Source organism: Schistocerca cancellata, chromosome 1 (assembly GCF_023864275.1).
Source record: "Schistocerca cancellata isolate TAMUIC-IGC-003103 chromosome 1, iqSchCanc2.1, whole genome shotgun sequence".
Classification (NCBI taxonomy): domain Eukaryota; kingdom Metazoa; phylum Arthropoda; class Insecta; order Orthoptera; family Acrididae; genus Schistocerca; species Schistocerca cancellata.
In genome coordinates this window covers 733,187,851-733,208,404 of record NC_064626.1, presented here as the reverse complement: position 1 = coordinate 733,208,404, position 20,554 = coordinate 733,187,851, and the positions used below count along the sequence as shown (strand labels likewise).

The following is a 20,554-nucleotide window of genomic DNA, read 5'->3' as shown; positions in this document are numbered from 1 at the left end:
TTTTGTTGTTGTTGTGCAAAATGTTAGTTGTCAGTGCTTGCAACCTATTGGAATGGATACAATAATTTTAAATTGCAGGTTGATTCGGACAGCCGCCCGACTCCCATGGGACCACCGCCAACTTCACACTTTCATGTTCTGTCAGATACTCCATCTGGACTTCAGCCAATAAATCCTCCAAAGACTCCTCAACCGTCTGCTGCCAAAACACTTCTGGATCTTGATAAAAAAGATGGAGTTAAGAAAGTGGAAGTTGATCCTGGTTCTAACTTTGGGCTTAAACTTGACCAGTAAGCACAAATTACTTATATACATTCTTTTGTGAAAGCAGGTTCAGTATTAAAATTGCTCAACAATGGTAATTTCGGAACAGCTGCTGGTGTATAAAAAATAGAACAAAGGAGTCAGCAGCTGTGGCTTCAGTTGCTATTTAACTTATTTGTTAGACTTGCATCATTATGTGGGCAGATAAAGCCTTTGTCAATGATGTGTAAGCCAGGTAGTTTCTAAAGATACTGAATGGAACATAATCTATTGGTTGTATTATGCCATGAAGAATTATACCTTCTACAGACAAAATGCCAAATGCTAATTTATGATAGCCTTATGCATATCAAGAGTTTCCTTCTTGTGCTGGGGATTTATCTTGGTACAGAGGTCCTCAAACTTCAGAAAGATGAAAACGTGCCTAGCAAAGAATTCAGTCAGCTTAACCTTTCACGCGGACTGCTGCGTTTTTATCTAATTTGGCTTCGCTGAGTCAGTTTTCTTCCAGTGCCAGATAGCAGACTTTCTTTCGACATCACAGTTCAGCTTCTTCTAATGCTCAAAGTTCTGTAAATGTAGGTATAGTCACAATTCTTAGCTGTTGAAGTTAGTATGTGGCATACTCAGAGCAACAAACTTCCATGTGCTTAGTGTTTTCAGAAACTCTGTTGTAGACTGTATTAATGGAGATGGAAAAATTGTGCCAAGTGAAAGATATTTCACTGTCTGCTGTGCTCACATTGTCAGTGTTCACAGGCAGGCTGTGGTTTTGACTTTGTGTGGTTCATTGTGATGTAGCAGATTCATTATGTCTTTGTGACCACCATGGAAGTTTTTGTAACCATTAAGTAACTTTAATCTAGTTGTCGATGCACTGTGACTGTTTTCCTTGAATGGCATCTAACTTCTATCCCACAGTGATCAAAAGCCGTAACAATCTTTGTAGGTCATTTATGAGCAGGTTTTGCTCTACACCAGCTGTGTCTTGTACTGCTCTGTGTCAACAAGTAGTCCCGAAGAAAGATTTCAGTAACAACACATGCATTATGTGCTTGCAGGTATATGTGGACATTTACAATATAACAACTGGTCATAAGGCATGCTTCCGTTAGTTTTGGAACATGCATTATATTATTAATGTAACGGTTAAGGAATCCCCCCCTCCCCCTCCCCACTCCCCCTCCCCCCTCCCCCTCAGGGACTTCTGACTTCATCCCAGGATGGATTTTGTGAAGACCATTCCACTACTGATAATCTGGTTTACCTAGAGTCCGCCATCCAAAAAGCTTTAGCCTGCAGAATTAGGACACCACATGGCGACCCCACATCCCCGCTACCTTACACAAGTGCGGTCTCCAGGGTCTGCTCCTGCTTTTTACCCAGAACTTATTGTCACACCGTACTTTCCGGGTTTGAGTTGGTGCTTTCCACAGTACTCCCATATCCAAGAGAGTGGAGTCTCACAGGGTCCTGTACTGACTGTCCCTCTTTTTCTAGTAGCCTTCAATGTTCTAGCAGCAGCTGTGGGGTCTTCAGTATCACCTTCATTGTATGATGGCGATTTTTGCCTCTCCTGTTGCTCGTCTTGTGCAGGTGTCACTCAATGTCGACTGCAAGGTCAGGTCCTTTTGTCTGAACTCCAGTTGTTTCCTCTACTTTCCTACGGACCCACTCACATACACCTCCATGGTGCATCCTTCGGCCACAGCTTTGTCTTGATCTGTCATAAGATCCGAAAGACTTGGTTCGTCCTGAGGCCCTCTGCTAACAATTTTTCTCCATTGTCCTGGGTTTCAGAAGTAGTCCATAGTGATGGCTTGATGGTTGCTGATCATGTAGGCTTTGCTTATACTCAGGTGGGACATGCTGAACTGTGCTCCTTACTGGATGGTTGGTTGTAGTGTTGTCACTGTGGCGTTGGTAGTCATCTCTTGTGCTCTGAGCATATCGATTCTTTCACTGTTGAGTCCTTTCTCATCTGCAGTGACTCCTTGAGCAGTTTGCAAGCTCTCAACCTGTTACTCTCACCATCCCTTGGTCATGGCTGTACAGGATTCCCGGTATGTTCTTGAACAATGTGGACACTCAGTGACCTTTATATCTACCCTGGGCCACACATTGGGATCCCGGGAAATGAACTCACTGATAGCCTGGCCAAACTGGCTACCAGTAAGCTGACTCTTGACATCAGTATTCGGAAACGGACTTCTGGTTGGTATCACACAGTCAAGTTTTAGGGAGCTGGAGTATGGAACAGCTTGCTTTGACTTCACCAAACTAACAACAGGTGATAAAGGAGACTATGAATCTGTGAGGGGGGGTTCTCGATGCAGGCCTCTCACAAGGACTCTACCACCCTTTGCTGGCTCTGCATCAGCCATATTTGGCTCTTTCCTGGTCACGTTCTCTTTTGCGAGGACCCACCTCACTATAGTTGTGGTTCCTGTTTGATGGTGGTCCATATTTTGTGTGTCTCTCCCAACCTAGCCACACTGTTGTGAGCCCTTCATCACCCTGACTTACTACCCCTGGTGTTAGGAGATGATGGCTCAATGGCTGGCTTAGTTCTGTGTTTTATTCATGACTTAGTTTTATGTAATATTTATTTAAGAGAGGGCCACTTAACCTTATTGGCCCACTGAGGAGTTGGCAGAACATTCTGTTGCTTCCTATGTCCAGACCGGGTTGTGGCTGACTGAGCTTGGTCAGGGTGTATACGGCCCGGGACATCCGGGAATTCCGGGAAAAACCCGGGAATTTTTTCATCCGGGACAAATTCGGGAAAAACCTGGTAATTTTTTAGAATTCCGGGATTTTTCGTTGTTTTAGATTTCAGTTAAAGTTTTGTAGGTGTGACGTGTAAGATCTGATACGCTGACAAAGAACTTTAGTCCACTGCTGCTGAATAATATTGCAGCAATGAAACACAAATCAGAGAATAACACCAAAATAAAAGTTAAGTTGCATAGAAAATGGGTAATTTACACAATATACAGACCAGCTTGCCGACACCGTTAAGTGTCAAAGGCTTTAGGTCGAAGATTATGCAGTACGTCTGTAACAACTAACGTGCATTCGATGTGTGTGACGTCACAATTGTTTATATTTCTAACAGATCACCAGAAAATATTACGAATAGTGGCTTGAGATGCGTTACTTTCAAGGGAAATTTCCACGCAAGATGATTTATGTTAAGTGTGAGAATGTGCAGTGAATTTCTTAAATCACAGGGCGTTATAACTCTCATTCAAAACGTAACACTTTGAGGATCAGCCATTTGAAAAATGTCGGGCCGAGAAGATAAGTCATTTATGCCACTATTTAAAATTTTACCGGCACATTTGTATTTGATATGACTTAACGTGTAACACACGCTAAAAAAAGACCGAGCTTCAAGTTAGTTTTCATATTTAATGTTGTTTCTACATAGATAAAAAATTATGCGATCGATGGCAAAAAGTGTAATTGACCTTCAAAAAAATGTGCATAATGTGTTACTGGGTAATGTCACAAGTCTTTTCATGCCAGAACACCTCGACTTTTCTACGCAACTGACAATCATTTTGGCACGATTTTAATTGCCAAATTAGAGCCTGTTAGTAGGCCTACGGACTTCCTATCATTGTAGGGCTAATAACAGTGGATGCCAATAGACGATGCAATTCTCGTTCGTACATACACATCTACTTACGAGTTAACCGCTGTAGAAACGCACTTTGCTGAGTTGAGCGAGCTCAGCCTACCTTCGTAACGTACGCGCCACGGCCTGTCTTTCTCATAGACCTCGCGCTCTGAATAACTGCCGTCATTCGCTAGCGAGATCGCGTGACATAAGCTATGACTGGCTGACAAAGTGCATCGCTCAACGCAATCTCTATTTTAGAGTTTCGGAAGCTACCGTGCTGTAATTTGTGGAATTTGTGTATATACTTTAGCAATACGAAAATAAACTCTGTGCATATTGTCTCGCATCAAACGACTGTCCAAACGCATTGTTTTTCCTGGATTTCGTTTCCTAAAGTGCTGGGACGTCCTCCGCCGGTATAAGACCTTTACGATTCAAAGGACTGATAGGTTTTACAGCTCCGAGGGAAAGTATACTGTTACTTAACACGGATGTATTTTCACCCGCTTTATACGTAATTTCATCCGGGAGAAATTGTGTTTTTAACCGGGAAATCCGGGAAAAATCCGGGAATTTTTTTTTCTTGTTCACGTAGACACCCTGTTGGTGCTCCACCCTGGCCCTCACCCTACCTGCTCTGCTGCTCCTCCCCCCCCTCCCCCCTCTTGCTTGGTCTGTTTGACTTGTTCGGCTTTTGTCTATCTTTGCTTCTGTTGCCCTGTCCGTGTTGCTAGTTTTCCTAGGTAGTCTCTCAGTGGGCTACCTCTGGTAGGTGGTGGTGGGGTGGGGGTCCTGCATTGCATTCTGCTTTCGGGGGTTCTGGCTGCTTCCTAGATGGGGCATCTCACCTGCCTTTCTTCCTATGACCCCCTTTCATCTTTTTCGTCCCTTAACTAGCCTTTGTTGATCTTTGGTAGACCTTGGGTTTTTCTTGCCTGGATTTTGCACAGTAGGCCGTTTCTGCTGTACAGTCTTGTAGACCTGCCTGTTTGAGGAGAAAGGGACTGATGACCTAGTAGTTTAATCCTTGTAATCAACCAACCAACCAACATGTAAGGGAACTTTTGGAACTTTGACCCATGAGTGACCTGTTTACCTTTATATTGTGTGTTATGAAGTTGTACTTGTTTTTCCTTATTATGAATAATATTTGCGGCAAACACAGATTGGGAGGTAAAATTCTGTGCCTTATAGGTTGTATATTTTAAATTATGAAATCCTAATTATAATTTGTGCTATATTTACTGATACATTTCAAATATTCAAAATATGTAATTTAATGCAAGTGGATGGCACACAAACTGGAGTAAAATGTTTGGTACATTTAGGTATGCAAGGAAGCCAGCTGTCCTCAGAAATAAAACTGCAGCTAGCATGACTAGAGAATGGAATGAGCAAGAAACATTGTTGCTTTTAGAAGGGCTTGAACTTTATAAGGATGATTGGAATAAAGTATGTGAACACGTTGGGAGCAGAACACAGGATGAATGCATTTTGCATTTCTTAAGACTTCCAATAGAAGATCCATACCTTGAGGATCATGAAGCAGGTGAGCTCTCTCTCTCCTTGTAAGATAATGATTTACTTAAGCACCATTAGTTTAAACAAGTGCTCAGGAAATGGAAGATTGTGATTCCTGGTACCCAAAGAAGTAAAATAAGCCTTAAGTTTATACACTGGGAGTCTTTCAACACAGTGTTGTTTTTGAAGAATCCCGTCCCTCCCACCCTCTGTAAATCAAAGTGATGTGTTAGTTAGGAAGTCCTGCATGTGGCATAAAATGGAATGAGACTTCTTTGTAGTGGTTGATAACCGGATATTTTGTTGATTTCTTGAGCTTTTGGGAAAAAAATTGATGAGAGTAATTGATTAATTTTTTTAGATGCATCAGTTGACTTTTCAGATTTGATTTAATACACTATTTTTTTTCCTCCACTCTATGATAGTAACTTCAGTTCTGAAAATCATAGGCCAGCAGAGAAAAGCTACGTACCTGAGGTATTCAATCCATGATCTTCTTGAAAGGGAATCCATTGTGGCTGTGCTCAAACATACCAGTAAAATTAATATTGATGTTGCTTGCGGTTGACTCACTGTGATGACATGATAGCTTTGCCGCCTTAAAAGTTGCCATAATTTTTCAGTTTTGGAAATAATTGGAAATCATGATCATGGGTAATGATTTCGGGAAAAAATAGCATACATTATTATAATATGAGGGCTATCAGGAAAGTAAGTTCCGATTGGTCACAAAATGGAAACCACTGTGAAAATCTGATGAAGCTTTGCACATATGTGTTGGGCAGTGTCTCTAGTATGTCAGTGGATCATGTCTCATCACTCTTTTTAGTTCTGAGTGCACAGTGAACTAGAAAATAAAGTATCCCACCAAGTATGAGGGCCTGGTGAGAGATTTCGCCTGATGTCATGCAGCTCACGTAATATAACTGTCATATGATTCCTTCTTCATGACGATTCTTGGCCACACTCTGCAGGGGCAATGATGATGCTCCTGCAGTGTTTCCGATGGGAAGTGTTTGATCACCCTCAATACAACCCATAATTGGCCTCCACTGAATTTCTTCACTGCACACATGAACTGCTGGCTATGAAGACATTGTTTTGGCACAGGCAATGAGCTGTAGACCAATGTAGAGAATTGGGGGAAAGCACAGGCAGCTGCCTTCTATGTCAAGGGTATTAGAAAATTGGTACAATGCTACGACAAATGTCTAAGTCGGAGCAGTGACAATGTAGAGAAGTGGCTGTAAGGCGTAGCTAACTGTTAAAAATAAAAACATTTTTGATTTTCACAGTGGTTTCCACTTTGCGACTGATCAGAACTTATTTTCCGAATAGCCCTCATATACATTATCATGAAATATGAACCAAACGTGTGTACAATGTAATATGCTCTTATAATAGTGTTTGTATAGAATCTTCAAAACTATGTGTGATTGACTTTGGTGATTGTTGTATGTTGATTCTTTCCCAGGCAAACTGGGAGACCAGATTTCTAGGCAATATGCAGGCCCGCAAGAAGGCTTTCTGCACAGTAATGATAGAAGTGAGGTAGATCTCATGATAATTGATTCAAGTATTAACATTCATGTAATGCATCATGTGCAAGTACATAAATTTTAAAAGAAATCATAAAAAAAATAGGGAAAACTTTCCAGTGGGTAATGTCCATTATCCGTGTCAATGAATCCAACATTATCTAGTAATTTTCCCATAAATTTTATCATCTGCATTGATCATGAATTTGTTGCTTGGTTAAATAATAATCGTCCTGAAACATTGTAAACTACTGAGATTTGGCTGATAGTGTAAGAATATCCTCATCAAATATCTGTTACATTTCAAAAGTTCCATTTTGGTATTTGCAGATCAGTGTAGATTTCAAATAAGTATGTAACTCATTGTGACGTGGCAGCATATTCTCCTCATGAACTGGCATACTCATCACTACACCTCATATTGTGTAAAAGGATATCAAGACCGGATTGAGTTGTAACAGTGGGCAACCTGTCAGTCATCCGTGCTGGGCAGTACTCAGTCCATTCCAGGATGTTCATTTGTGTCACTGTACTTGTGTTGATGCCCCTGTAGCTGTTTTAAAGTACTGGATCTTAATTGAGGCCATTGAATAAGGAAATGGACAGTTGCTCTTCATTCAGGAATACATCTCAAAATGCCTTCTAAAATTACTTAATGATTCAGCTGAATTCATTACATCAAAACAAATAGCCACACAGCCCAACTGTTACTGAATAGTAACTGAAAATTGAAGTGCACTTACAGTGTTGGTGACTTTTACACTACATGCTGCTGGCAATTTGTTTCTGTCATGATTGTATACAGTAGCCAGGGTGAATCACTGAAACTGATGACTTGTTTTGGTAGAAGATATGAATTGTTTACGTCTTTTTTCAATGTTGATGACACGAGAGTGATGATTATTGATCTAGTTGTTATGGATTATGAAGGTGGTTACTGGTTTTTGTATGTATTTCTTGTATTGTGTTTCTCAGAATATGGCAATATTTCTTGGGCTATTGTTTCATATTCCATTGGTATAGTTTGGTTTTGAGTAGACGAAATGAATGAATTTGACTGGAGGAGTATTAGGTGCAGTGATGGACTCACCTATAACATAGCCCAATGATCGTTTCGAAATCATTGTGGGGTATTATCGAAATGCACCGGTTTCCAATGCTGTAGTTACGCAGGCACGTGTGAGTACAATTTAAATGCTACAGAATATTCTGTTTTATATGAATGCATTCTGCACAATATATTCGATTACGACACCATGTAATTTCATATGTTCCACATCACGACGATATTTATCGAACACTATTTTCTTGGTGGTTCCGCGCTGTCTTGTCTCATCATCCAACTCATCATTCATCGTGTTAACCTCACTCACCATGCAAACAGTTAACCAACCGCCCAGCACACAATGCAAAAGCCACTGTCATTGTAAGTGCACTTTTTACCTAACTCATGACTCACTAGTGGCTAACAACTAGCTGACAGGTCTCATTTCACAATTTAAGGCATACACATTCTGCTACTTCCCAGTATCTGTAATGTGCTAGGTGTGAGATTTGTTACGGAAAAATATGCTTAAATACTTTGAGCTCAAAGTAGACATCAAAGGAAAAGTCAAGACCTGCAGAATTACATGCATAAAAGATCCATAGAATCAAAGACATAGTAAACTATATCCTACACCAAGAAATAAAGCAAATCAGTAGTTAGAAGAACACACAATTTATGTGAGACATATTTATATGTATTTCTGAAGAAAAATGGACCACACATTATAAATAGATACGGTACAAGATGACGTGGAAGCAGTTATGGGTAAGGGGATATTTTGGAAAAATAGATCTGTTTGACACGGCAAAGTTAGAAGTAATTTTGCCAAAGTCAAAGAAAAGGATTGTTCATGCTGTAGAGAAGGTACAGTTAAGTGAGCCTGCCCATCAAGCTCAGAAACTGTCGCCTGTTTGCCATATGTCTGAAAAGATATCAGTATCTGATGAATGGAATGTAAAGGAGTTAACACCTTCTTAAAAACATAGTGTAGAAAAATAAACATTTACTGACTTTTTTTTTCAATTTTAATGCAGCTTATAAAGTATTTGGTGAAATAATAAGAGAAAAGCTCCAAAATATCTTCGATGCCATTTACATTTGAGGAAGAAATGAGCTTTTGAAAACGATGGTGTCACAGTTATGACATTTACAGTAAAACATAGTTAATACAAAAAAGAGTTACTTTAATTTGAAGATTCATCTAACAAGACACCCTTCGAACTTTTTGGATGTCCACTGTCAATCCTACCTGGTAAGATTTATATACCGTTCAGCTGTACACCAGAAGAGATTGGACAAGCATAGTGTATGCTCCCTCTTTAGTAGATTTGTACCATCTTCTAAGGGTTCTACCAATAAAACAAAGATTTTGGTTCACTACAACATTTTCTGTGTGATTTTTACCCAATTTAAGGTGACATTTGTGAGACATTTCCCTGCTGCCAGCGGCCCCTAGTTGCTTTCCACCGGCTGGTGGCTGTGAAGTACAGCTGTTCCTGACATAGCTTCACTATAGGATCGAGTCTTTTTGCTGAGTGTGTGCAAGTACATTAACTGAAGAAGGAGCAGATGGACAAGAGCTGAAATAAAAATGTTCAAATTTCCCATCAAAGATGAAGAAAGGCTATGGTAGTGGATTTTGAATTCAGATGAATGAATGTACTAGTTACTATAGTGACCGCCATGAAAATAGGGCTTCAAGGTCATCTCGCCATCTTACAGCATTGCCAGTTTTTTTTAATAGTGATAATTTCAAATGTTCATAAAAATTTTTTAAAAAATATTGGGCAACTCTATTTTTAGTCTAGGATATATGAAGTACTCTCACGAGCTGCTAGGAAAAAAATGGAAACTAAATGTTACAAGAAATTTTGAAGGAAAATAATTTTTTACTTCCACCTGTGATAGTAACAGAATCACTAATGTGATGTGTTTACAGATGCATATGCTGCATCTCTTATTTCAGAAACATAAAAGTATTCTGAGATAAAAAATAAAATAATATAAGAGGTGTGAAACTGTGCTGACTGCATAACGAAAAATTTAGTCGCTGATGAATTTTCGTTTTGTGGAACTGCAAAGGAACGTCCCATGAGAAAGTTGTTAAGAAAAGTACAAAATTATTTTTGGTAACATTTCAGACATTATTATTGTATCATGTCACGTGCAGAGGCAAATTACTTCCGTGATATTCCATGCGCAGCATGCGCGAGTCATTGTAGGCTGTCGCCAAGAGTTTTGTTCTGACTACTCGCTTTAATACGACCGAGAATATTCCCGGCTCCCTGAAAATATTTTTCTGGCCGCTAATACATATCCTTCGTCATTGCATCCGTCACTCAAAATGCCAGTATAAGCTACGCAAAAGTAATTGTACTTATTTTGAAGCCAATATTTTCACTGAAGTCGAGCAAAATATTTGTTCGGAAGGTTTTGTGAAACCCAACTTTTATGTAAATTTTCTGTAAGTGTATTATTCTCAGCATGCAATACATGCTTGGTTCACAGAAACCTCGTTCTTACTACTACAGTGTCCCTGTCTTGTGTTATAAATTTTGTCCATCATTACAGTTTCTGAATTAAAAACCAAGTGGGCGGAGAAGACAGTACGTTGAAGTGACTGGCCAGAATAATCAGTTTTATCACAGATGTCTCCCTGTATTTCTCTAGCTTATCTGATAGTATTCTCTGTCATACTAAAGTAATAGAATTCTATGTTCTAGCTTTTTGTAAATGTCGTGAAATATCATAGATTTCTATGCTCTTCTTGGAGAATCAGAATAGGTGCTGGGGCTGTTCTGATGTTACTGCACTGTTTATATATACAGTCGATACAGAAGCACCACAACGTTTTGTCATTTTCTGAACTGCATTACCCTTACTATGAAACAGCCAATAAATCCTCCTATGAAAAAAAGGAGTTAAATTTTGAATGAACAAGTAAACCAAATGCAGTAAGATTATATCTGGATGTAAAGAAATTTGATACAGGTTTTTAGGAAAAACTGTTGTTAATTAATGCAAAATTGACAATCTTATTTTAATTGACAGTTACTGTCGAGTAAACTAATTGCCACCAATTGTGAGACGGCGCTTACCTGAACTGAAGGATCTTCTGGCTCCGTGTCTTCAGATTCACTGTCGCTTGTTTCAGCCAGGTGCATCATCACAGATTCCACTATGGTGTCTCTTAAGCCCTGGTTCAAGAAATTGGTTCCTTGCAATGCTTCTGTGTGTTTTACTCACCTCTCCCAGTCCTGCTGAATAACTTTATCAAGAGCTTCGTGTGTTAGCTTCTCAACATCAGCAAGTTTGAAAGCAGTATTTCTTTTCGCTACTTCTCGCTTTACTTGGGTCCATATCAACAATGGGATTATACTGGCAGTGATACAGTGGTAGACATACCACTTAGTGTCCCATTTCGCTTGCCAGTCGATCTAATTCATAAGTCTTTTTGGCTGATAATGAAACATTATTTCTCTTTAACCCCTCCATAATATCTGCTTTGCTCCAATTTGAATGTGGGAGCTTTTCAATCTGAATGGAGTGGTAACTGGTGTTGTCCATCACGATAATTGACCCTTCTTCTAGCACAGACAACAGTCGAATAAACCAGTTCTTAAAAACTTCTCCATTCATTTCCGAATGGTAATCAGATTGGCAAGAACTTTTCCCACCACGAAAAACAAGTTTGGCCTCTGTCATGAAGCCTGTGGTTAATGAACCAGCGTGAACGATAATTAATCAGTCCCTCAACCGGTAGGCACTTTTAAATTGCCGTTTCCTTTGGAGTCTTGCCATATATACTTATTGGTGTGGTTCTGTGAAACCAACTTTCATCCAAGTACACTACGGGCTAGGTGTCTTCAGCATACAAGAAGTGCATTGTACGCAAAAACTTCGCTCTTGCTGCTGCAATGTCTCTGCATCCCATTAAGAATTTCTGTCCGTCATTACACTTCTTGAATCGGAAACCAAGGGAGCGGAGAAGACAAAGAACGGAGGTCTCTGAGCCCGAGTAATTAATTTTTTCACTGAGGTCAGCCTCTCTTTTTTTAGCCATTGGATACTCTCATCTGTCGTAATATCTAAGTACAGTTCTACGCACGAGCTCTTTGTTAAAATTGTCAAAGTCAGTTGATTTCCGTTCATGTTCGTATCCCTTTCTTGGAGAATCGTAACATTCATTCATGTCTGGAGATTTTGCTAATGAGACAGATTTGCTAATACGACCTACAGTTGACTTGGAGACACCACACACTTTAGTAGTAAGTTTATGAATTTGTGCAAAATTTAAGTTATTCTCTGCTTCTTCATTGTCGGCCAGATCAGTAAAAAACTTGAGTACATTCGATATGATAATTTTCAATTGCTTACGAATGTCTTTCCGCCCTTTACGCACACCGATCGGAGAAGTACTACAAGTAGGCTGTTGCTCCTGCATTGTTATTCACCACTGAACACACGTCAAAGCACCTTTCTAAAGACAATAAGACACTGAGATCAGACGTGAGCACTCGATATAGCGTGGTAACATTGAGCTTTTAGCTGCTCTGACCTACCGCACTGCTAATGGTACCTACATGGCAACAAAGCTGAGAGGCGGGCGAATCACAGCCCACAGCCCCTGCTGGCAGCAGGCAACAGCCGTGACCTATAGGACTCTACTTTTCTGCCAGCCATTCTAGTGAGAACTAATAAAAGAGCGCTAAGCACTCGATACTGTCCAAATTTTAAAACTTACATGTTGGTACAGTGCAGCGACAGCGCTCTTCCACAGAAGCCTCATGATACTTTTAAATGAAATTATTGTTGCCATTTTATGTTTATTTATTTCACTATTACAATTTCGGGTTTAGAGTCATTTTCAAGTGCAAGGTAACTGAAACCTATAAAACATGTATAAAAGGGCAAGGCATAATGTGATAATATTTCATTAACAACACAATTTATGGAGCAATACTTAGTTGTGACCTTGCACTTGAAAGTAAGTCCACATGTGAAATCGCAATGTAAAATAAATGAATAGTAAAAACTTACAGTCTAGTTGGGACAATGATTTCATTTTAAAAGCATATAATGATTGTAGTCCTCAGCTAAGTAAAAATCATCATATGATATAATTTCCGCATTCCAAAGCCTGGTCATACAAAAGCAAGTGGTAGTGAACGTGAGTAAACTAGTATAACACCTCATTTACTATGCAGCACATTGAAGTGAACACAGGTGAAAGAGAATTCAGATTATTTGCCAGTGATTACCACCGTTTGACCTGTGAACAAGCATTTACACAGGAGGGAACAACAAGCATTTCCATAGGAGAGAACATGAGAGGATGAGCATAGCATACCAACTCTACTAAACACTGCATACTTTTAGAGTTCCATACCTCAGTTAGTAAAATGGAATCCTTGTAGGGTGAGCTGCTTCATCAACATAATCAAAAGATATGACTATTTAGGTCACATATTTTGATATTCGCAAATTCACTCATCAAATTGAATTTTCTCATTTTAAGAGTACTGAAGGAGCGATCGGTTTTATTCACTTAAAAAAAAAAAAAAAAAAAAAAAAACCTCCACAGCATAGATCGCATAAAATATTCCCTTATTTACAGTTTCTACAGATTTTTAAGGTATGTAAGTGCACAGTTCTTAACTTCCAGTTTTTGTAATGCCAAACTAAAACTTTTGTCTCAAATATTACATCTTAAGTCATGTTATGTGAGACATTCCATTTAGATGCCCTTTGTTACAGACTGGAAAATGACAGCAAAGTCTGTCAGAATTGGTTGTCTTAAATAAAGAGACATATTATGTGATTGAGGCTGTCGATGGTTTTTGTCACTCATCAAAACCTACAGGGTACTTCCCGTTGGCGTAGAATCATGAAATTTGGCAAGAAGCACAAGGTTTCACAGTAAAAGTAAAGAAAAAATCTGAAAATTATTACTTGTAATTACATCACACAAAAAAATATTTCTTTTGTCATTTGTTAACTGACTTCAAAGTTGAAACTAAAGTAATCACTACTTCTGCATTCAGGCTGACTGGGTTGCAATGGTTTAAGTCAAACACCAGGCAAGGAATGATTTTATTGTTCATATGAAGTGTTTCGGAATTTATCCATCATGAGACATCAAGAGACGATTATTGCATGTAGCGAAGGTGTTGTAAGTTCTGTGTGAAACAAACATTCGCAGACTAACGTGCAATAATCATTCATGGATGTCTGATGATGGATAAATTCTAAAACGTGTCATATGACCAGTAAATTAATTCCTTGCCTGATATTTGACTTTTACTATTGCGACCTAGTCAGCCTGATGGAGAACTGCTTATTATACTAATGGTTGCCTGCCTCCTCCATGACTTTGTCACATTTATATTATTGAAATTAAAATACTGTTGAAAATCTTGGAATCCCTGTGACCATTATCTTGCCAGTATTAATTTCAGTAACAGGCAAAAATGGTCACAATTCTTGAATCCTGGAATGGATGAACTGTCTATATACATAACAAAGTTTGTATGGAACTGTCAGTGCATGAGTCTTTTTTAAATCCTCACATATGTTTCGCATGATAACAGCATTAGTTACAGTGTCAATGTAAGTCAGTGTTGCCACAGATTCTGGAAATCAGGGAATTTCAAACACATCAGGGAAATCAGGGAATTTCAAACACGCCGGGGGGGGGGGGGGGACTGGAAAAATCTTGTTTTTGTCTCAGTAGATGAAATGGTTTGTTTACTGAGGTGTCATGCGTCATTGTTGGCAAGATGCAGCTGAGTACGTGAACTGCTTCCCTACTCCCTCATTACTACTGCTTCTCTCCTTCCTACCACTCCTCTCAGCTTGTGATCAGTGCTACCACCACTTTTTACCACTAGCCTAGCAGCTGCCGACAAGAGGCAGATAGGCATGAGGAGTGATTTGTTTGGATCTGATTGTCAGAGACTGTAGAAGCAGCGGCCGGAGATGGCGGTCATGTGTGCATGAGTTGTGTCTGAGTGATTGTATGGATGTGTGTGCGCTCTCATTTTCTGAAAAAAGCTGTGGCTGAAAATTAAGTTGTGAGAGTGTTAAATTGTCTTTTCTACATGCCCCTCTGCAGCTCAACAATCATCTTTATGGTGAGTTGCTACCTGTTCTCATTACTATTGATTCTTAGAGTATTTGAACAAGTTATTTGTTGCGTGGATTGATGACTGTAGTCTCATTTCATCAACATGTTGTCTTGAATAGCTAGTCACATGAGTGGATTTCCACAACAGGCCAAAACTGCAGGCTGTTTCTGCGGGTATCTGTAATGGATCATGCCTGCTGCTCTGAAGACATTCGATTTCCACTAATGTGCAGGTCCTGCTTGTCGAATCTAGTCTCCCCAATCTCCTTGCTGGCCAGGTCTATTAGTGTGTGGCATAAAGCAGCAGGTTTTTATGGTTTATCCAAGGATCCAGGATAGTGGTGCTCAACTGCATGCCAGAGACCATGGGTGATGAATTTCAGGAATTGTGATTGCCTCATCACAAGAATGTTGTACAGTGTGGCATTTTATAGACACTTTATTCGTTCAAGCACATTTTTGAACTTCAAAAGTAGTTTATATGTTATAAAGTATGGAGCATAAGAAGAAGAAAATTGTGTCAGTCGCTGACAGTTTGTACACTATGTAATCATAGATTTCTCAAAATAAAAATCATAAAGTACCTGTAAAATAACAGATATAGCACAGTGGGTAATAACCGGCAGTAATTAACTTAGTAGAACCAACATGTATTGCAGTCACTTACAGTGTAGGTTTACACAAATCTTCCCCACATTATACCCTTCTTTCAAGAGACCTACTTTTTTCTGAGGTTATTTCTGAAATCACTGACGGTATTTTAAATCTGTCTTGTGACTCCAAGGGAATCCATATTTTTGTCACCAAAGGTTTTTTTTAATGAAATAAAATAACATCAGTAGTCTAAATGAAAAACATATACCATTTGGCTTGCTTTCTCCATCTAAAAATAGTTCATTACAAAAGATGCTGATATTAGTAAATAATATTCTTGCTCATATCAGGAAACATCATCTGCTTGCAAGTTTTCGTTAGATATTTCCTCGTCTGCACTATTGTTTGCTGTACCGTAGCTGCAAAGACACACTTTCAATTTACGTTTTAACTTATCCTTGAGATGTCAAAATTTGACAGGGAAAAATAGTAAAAATTATCTTGAAATTGGGGAAATATCAGGGACTTTCACTCAGGGAAACTTGTGCCAACTCTGTAAATATTAGATACTGAATAAGATCATTGTGTCTGCTGGTTTTGAAAAAGGAAACAGAAAGAAGTAAGAAAATAAGTATGTAGGTGTCTGAATTTTTATGTAATCGTGAAATGTATCAAGGTACACTTGAAACCTGAATTGCAGCTCCAGCCTTCTTTAGCATTACTCCAGAACTTTGCATATAAATCAGTTGATGCTTTTCTCTGGTTCATCAATATGCTTGAGGAGGAAATTTAAGAGCAGAGCATTAATCACAAATGGTCACCATAAAGGTGTTGGCACACAAAAGAGCAGAAGACACTAGTGCCTAAGTGGAGAGGACGCGAGCTTCCTTTGATGATATTTCGCAAAAAAGGCTGACAAGTAGGTGAACATGAGCAAACACAGCAAATGTGTACTGAACGTGACCAAATGTTTTTTCACACTCGTCCACTGTTGTTAACACCACCCTCTGTGGAAACCAGGCCCAAGTGAGCAGTTCGTTAGTGCTCTCTGCCATTCTATCGTATTACTTGGTGTGTGTTTCTCTATGCATAACACAGTAGTGAATGGAAGAGAACACAGAATGAGAATGTCATCACACAAACACTTGCAAACATTGAGATTACGCATTTACCTTGATGTTTGTTCACTTAGTATTAACCAGGCTTAAGATGTCCTTGGAGTAGAGTCAACATTGTCAGAATTTAAGGACTGAAATATAATGCAGAAATTATGTAATGATATTAAAATCTAAGAGTTTAATTTAGTCCATGAAAGCTTAAAAATAAAACAGTTCTGTTAGCAAATACTTGCTATTTGTATGAAGCTAATGCTGCTTGAGCTACCAAAGTTATTAATGAAATATAAGTATATACTTCACATTTTTCTGAGAGACTGTTATGAGGGTTGTTTGACAAGTCTAATAAATTTCCGTGAAAGAATGGAACATTTTGTTGCACCTTCATGGGTGGTAAGCTTAATTATTCCAAGGATAGTATAAAGAATTTCAACAATTTACAGTGTACAATTCATTATCGACAGTCGTCAAAATTGATTAGTATGTCAACTGTGATAGAAAATTGAGAAAATAGAGTTTTGTGTTGTTATTATACAGTTTCATTAGATGTGTTGGACAGTTGTACAAATCAAAGCAGAATTGGATGAAGTTGATGCAGGTTCTGCACTGTCTTGAAGACAATTTACTTTTGGATTAATGAATTTAAACATGGTCGGACAAGCGTCAAAGACAAAGCACTTTCCGGCTGTCTTAGTGAGTTCACCAGAAGGGAAATCATTGACAAAATCTGTGAAATGGTAATGTGCAAAACCACAGAACAAAAATTTGATAGTGTGCTGTGACTAGCCATCTCAGTTGAGCAAGTGTATAATATCCTCCACGGAGAATTGGCTATGAGGAAGTTGTGTGCGAGATGGGTGCTGCAATTGCTCATGGTCGACCAAAAGTGCATATGGCACAACATTTCAGCACAATGTATAACAACGTTTAATAATAATTTTTAAGACTTTTTGCACCAATTTGTGACTGTTGGTGAAACCTGGATCCATCATTACACACCGAATCAAAACGACAGCCAGCTGGTAACGTGACCACTAATTATTTTTTTTTTCCAACCCCTCCCCCAAGGAATAATCCCCTCGTCAGTTACTAGGAAAAAGGCAGAACCATGACAAAAGTCCTATTCATGATCTTAGTTATATAAAGTTTGTGAAGGTATACTTAGATGTCAACTTGTCCTGTGAGCAACACATAAAATACATTAGTGTTAAATTGCCTAGAGTAATTTACTTACTAAGATTTCTTATGAAATGCATACCAGCAGCCTATGTTAAAACATCTTATTTTGCATGTTTCCAAAGTATTATGTCATATGGACTTACTCTCTGAGGAAATTTGAGCCATGTTCAAAACATATTATTTCTGTGGGAGAAAGCAATCATAATCATTACATGTTCTCAACATAAAGCACATTGTAAGCACTTGTTCTCTGGACGTAAAATAATGACTGTATATCTGTATAGACAAAAGTGTTAATTTGTACAAAAAAGAATCTGCATGAAGTAAAAAGTAGAAATAATATTCATGGTCACAACACAAGAAAAAATAAGTCCATATGTACGTCTTACCATAGACAATAAAACAATGGAAAATCCAGGATGGAATGTAACAGTACCAGAGAAGGAAAGTTGCTACTCACCATATAGCAGAGATGCTGAGTCGCAATAGGAACAATAAAAAGATTCACACACTCATAGCTTTTGGCCATTAAGGCCTTTGTCAGCAGTAGACACACATACACACACGCACACAAACACTCACGCAAACACAACTTGCACACACGTCTGCAGTCTCAGAGAACTTAAACTACACTGCAAGCAGCAGCACCAGTGCATGATGGGAATGGCGACTGGGTGGAGATGAGGAGGAGGCTAGGGCAGGGAGGGGGATCGATAGTATGGTGGGAGTGGCGGACAGTGAAGTGTTGCAGTTTAGACGGAGGGTAGGAAAAAAGGTGCAGATGGAGGAGGGGGTAAGTAGTGGAAAGGAGAGAAATAAAAATAGAAAGAAATTAAAAGACTGGGTGTGGCGGTGAAATTACAGCTGTGTAGTGCTGGAATGGAAACAGGGAGGGGGTTGGATGGGTGAGGACAGTGACTAACGAAGGTTAAGGCCAGGAGGGTTATGGGAACGTAGGATGTATTGCAGGGAAAGTTCCCACATGCGCAGTTCAGAAAAGCTGGTGTTGGTGGGAAGGATCCATATGGCACAGGCTGTGAAGCAATCATTGAGATGAGGGGTATCATATTTGGCAGCGTGTTCAGCAACAGGGTGGTCCACTTGTTTTTTGGCCATAATTTGTCGGTGGTCGTTCATGCGGACAGACAGCTTGTTGGTTGTCATGCCTACATAGAATGCAGCACAGTGGTTGCAGCTTAGCTTGTAAATCACATGACTGGTTTCACAGGTAGCCCTGCCTTTGATGGGATAGGTGATGTTAGAGACCGGACAGGAGCAGGTGGTGGTAGGAGGATGTATGAGACAGGTCTTCCATCTAGGTCTATTACAGGGGTATGAGCCATGAGGTAAGGGATTGGGAGCAGGGGTTGTGTAAGGATGGACGAGTATATTGTGTAGCTTTGGTGGACGGTGGAATACCACACTAGGAGGGGTGGGAAGGATAGTGGGTAGGACATTTCTCATTTCAGGGCACGGCGAGAGGTAATTGAAACCCTGGTAGAGAATGTAATTCAGTTGCTCCAGTCCCAGATAGTACTGAGTTATGAGGGGAATGCTCCTCTGTGGCCGGACTGTGGGACTTTGGGAGGTGGTGGGAGACTGGAAAGATAAAGCACGGGAGATTTGTTTTTGTACAAGGATGGGAGGATAATTACAGTCAGTGAAGGCTTCAGTGAGCCCCTCAGTATATTTAGAGAGTGACTGCTCGTCACTGCAGATGCGATGACCACGGGTGGCTAGGGTGTATGGAAGGGACTTCTTGGTACGGAATGGGTGGCAGCTGTCGAAGTGGAGGTATTGCTATAGGTTAGTAGGTTTGATATGGGCGGAGGTACTGATGGAGCCATCTCTGAGGTGGAGGTCAACACCTAGGAAGGTGACTTGTTGGGTTGAGTAGGACCAGGTGGAGCAAATGGGAGAGAAGTTGTTCAAGTTCTGGAGGAATGTGAATAAGGTGCCCTCACCTTCAATCCAGATAGCAAAGATGTCATCAACGAATCTGAACCAGGTGAGGGGTTTAGGATTCTGGGTTTTTAGGAAGGATTCCTCTAGGTGGGCAATGAATAGGTTAGCATAGGATGGTGCCATGTGGGTGCTCATAGCTGTACCGCAGATTTGTTTGTAGGTAATGCCTTCAAAGGACAAATAATTGTGGGTGAGGATGTAGTTGGTCATGGAGACTAGGAAGGAGGTTGTTGGTTTGGAATCCATAGGGCGTCTGGAAAGGTAGTGTTTGATAACAGTAAGGCTGTGGGCATTAGGAATGTTAGTGTACAGGGAGGTGGCATCAATAGTGACGGGCAGGGGCCGTGTGGTAAAGGGAAAGGAACTGTGGAGAGTTGGTTGAGGAAGTGGTCGGTATCTTTTATATAGGAGGATAGGTTCCAGGTAATAGGTTGAAGGTGTTGGTCTACAAGAGCAGAGATTCTCTCAGTGGGGGCACAGTAACCGGCCACAATGGGGCGTCCTGGGTGGTTGGGTTTATGGACTTCAGGAAGCATGTAGAAGGTGGGAGTGTGGGGAGTGGTAGGGGTAAGTAGA

General features: G+C 39.8%; 1 protein-coding gene across 2 annotated transcripts in view; it reads left to right on the top strand.

Moving 5' to 3' along the window:
• LOC126185370 (SWI/SNF complex subunit SMARCC2) overlaps positions 1-20,554 on the top strand; it is a 78,940-nt gene that overhangs the window by 48,912 nt on the left and 9,474 nt on the right. For both annotated transcript variants that reach the window (XM_049928124.1, XM_049928123.1), the window contains exons 11-12: positions 79-290; positions 5,221-5,441. In XM_049928124.1, the coding sequence (XP_049784081.1) occupies positions 79-290; positions 5,221-5,441 (433 nt within the window). The remainder of the gene's footprint in view (positions 1-78; positions 291-5,220; positions 5,442-20,554) is intronic.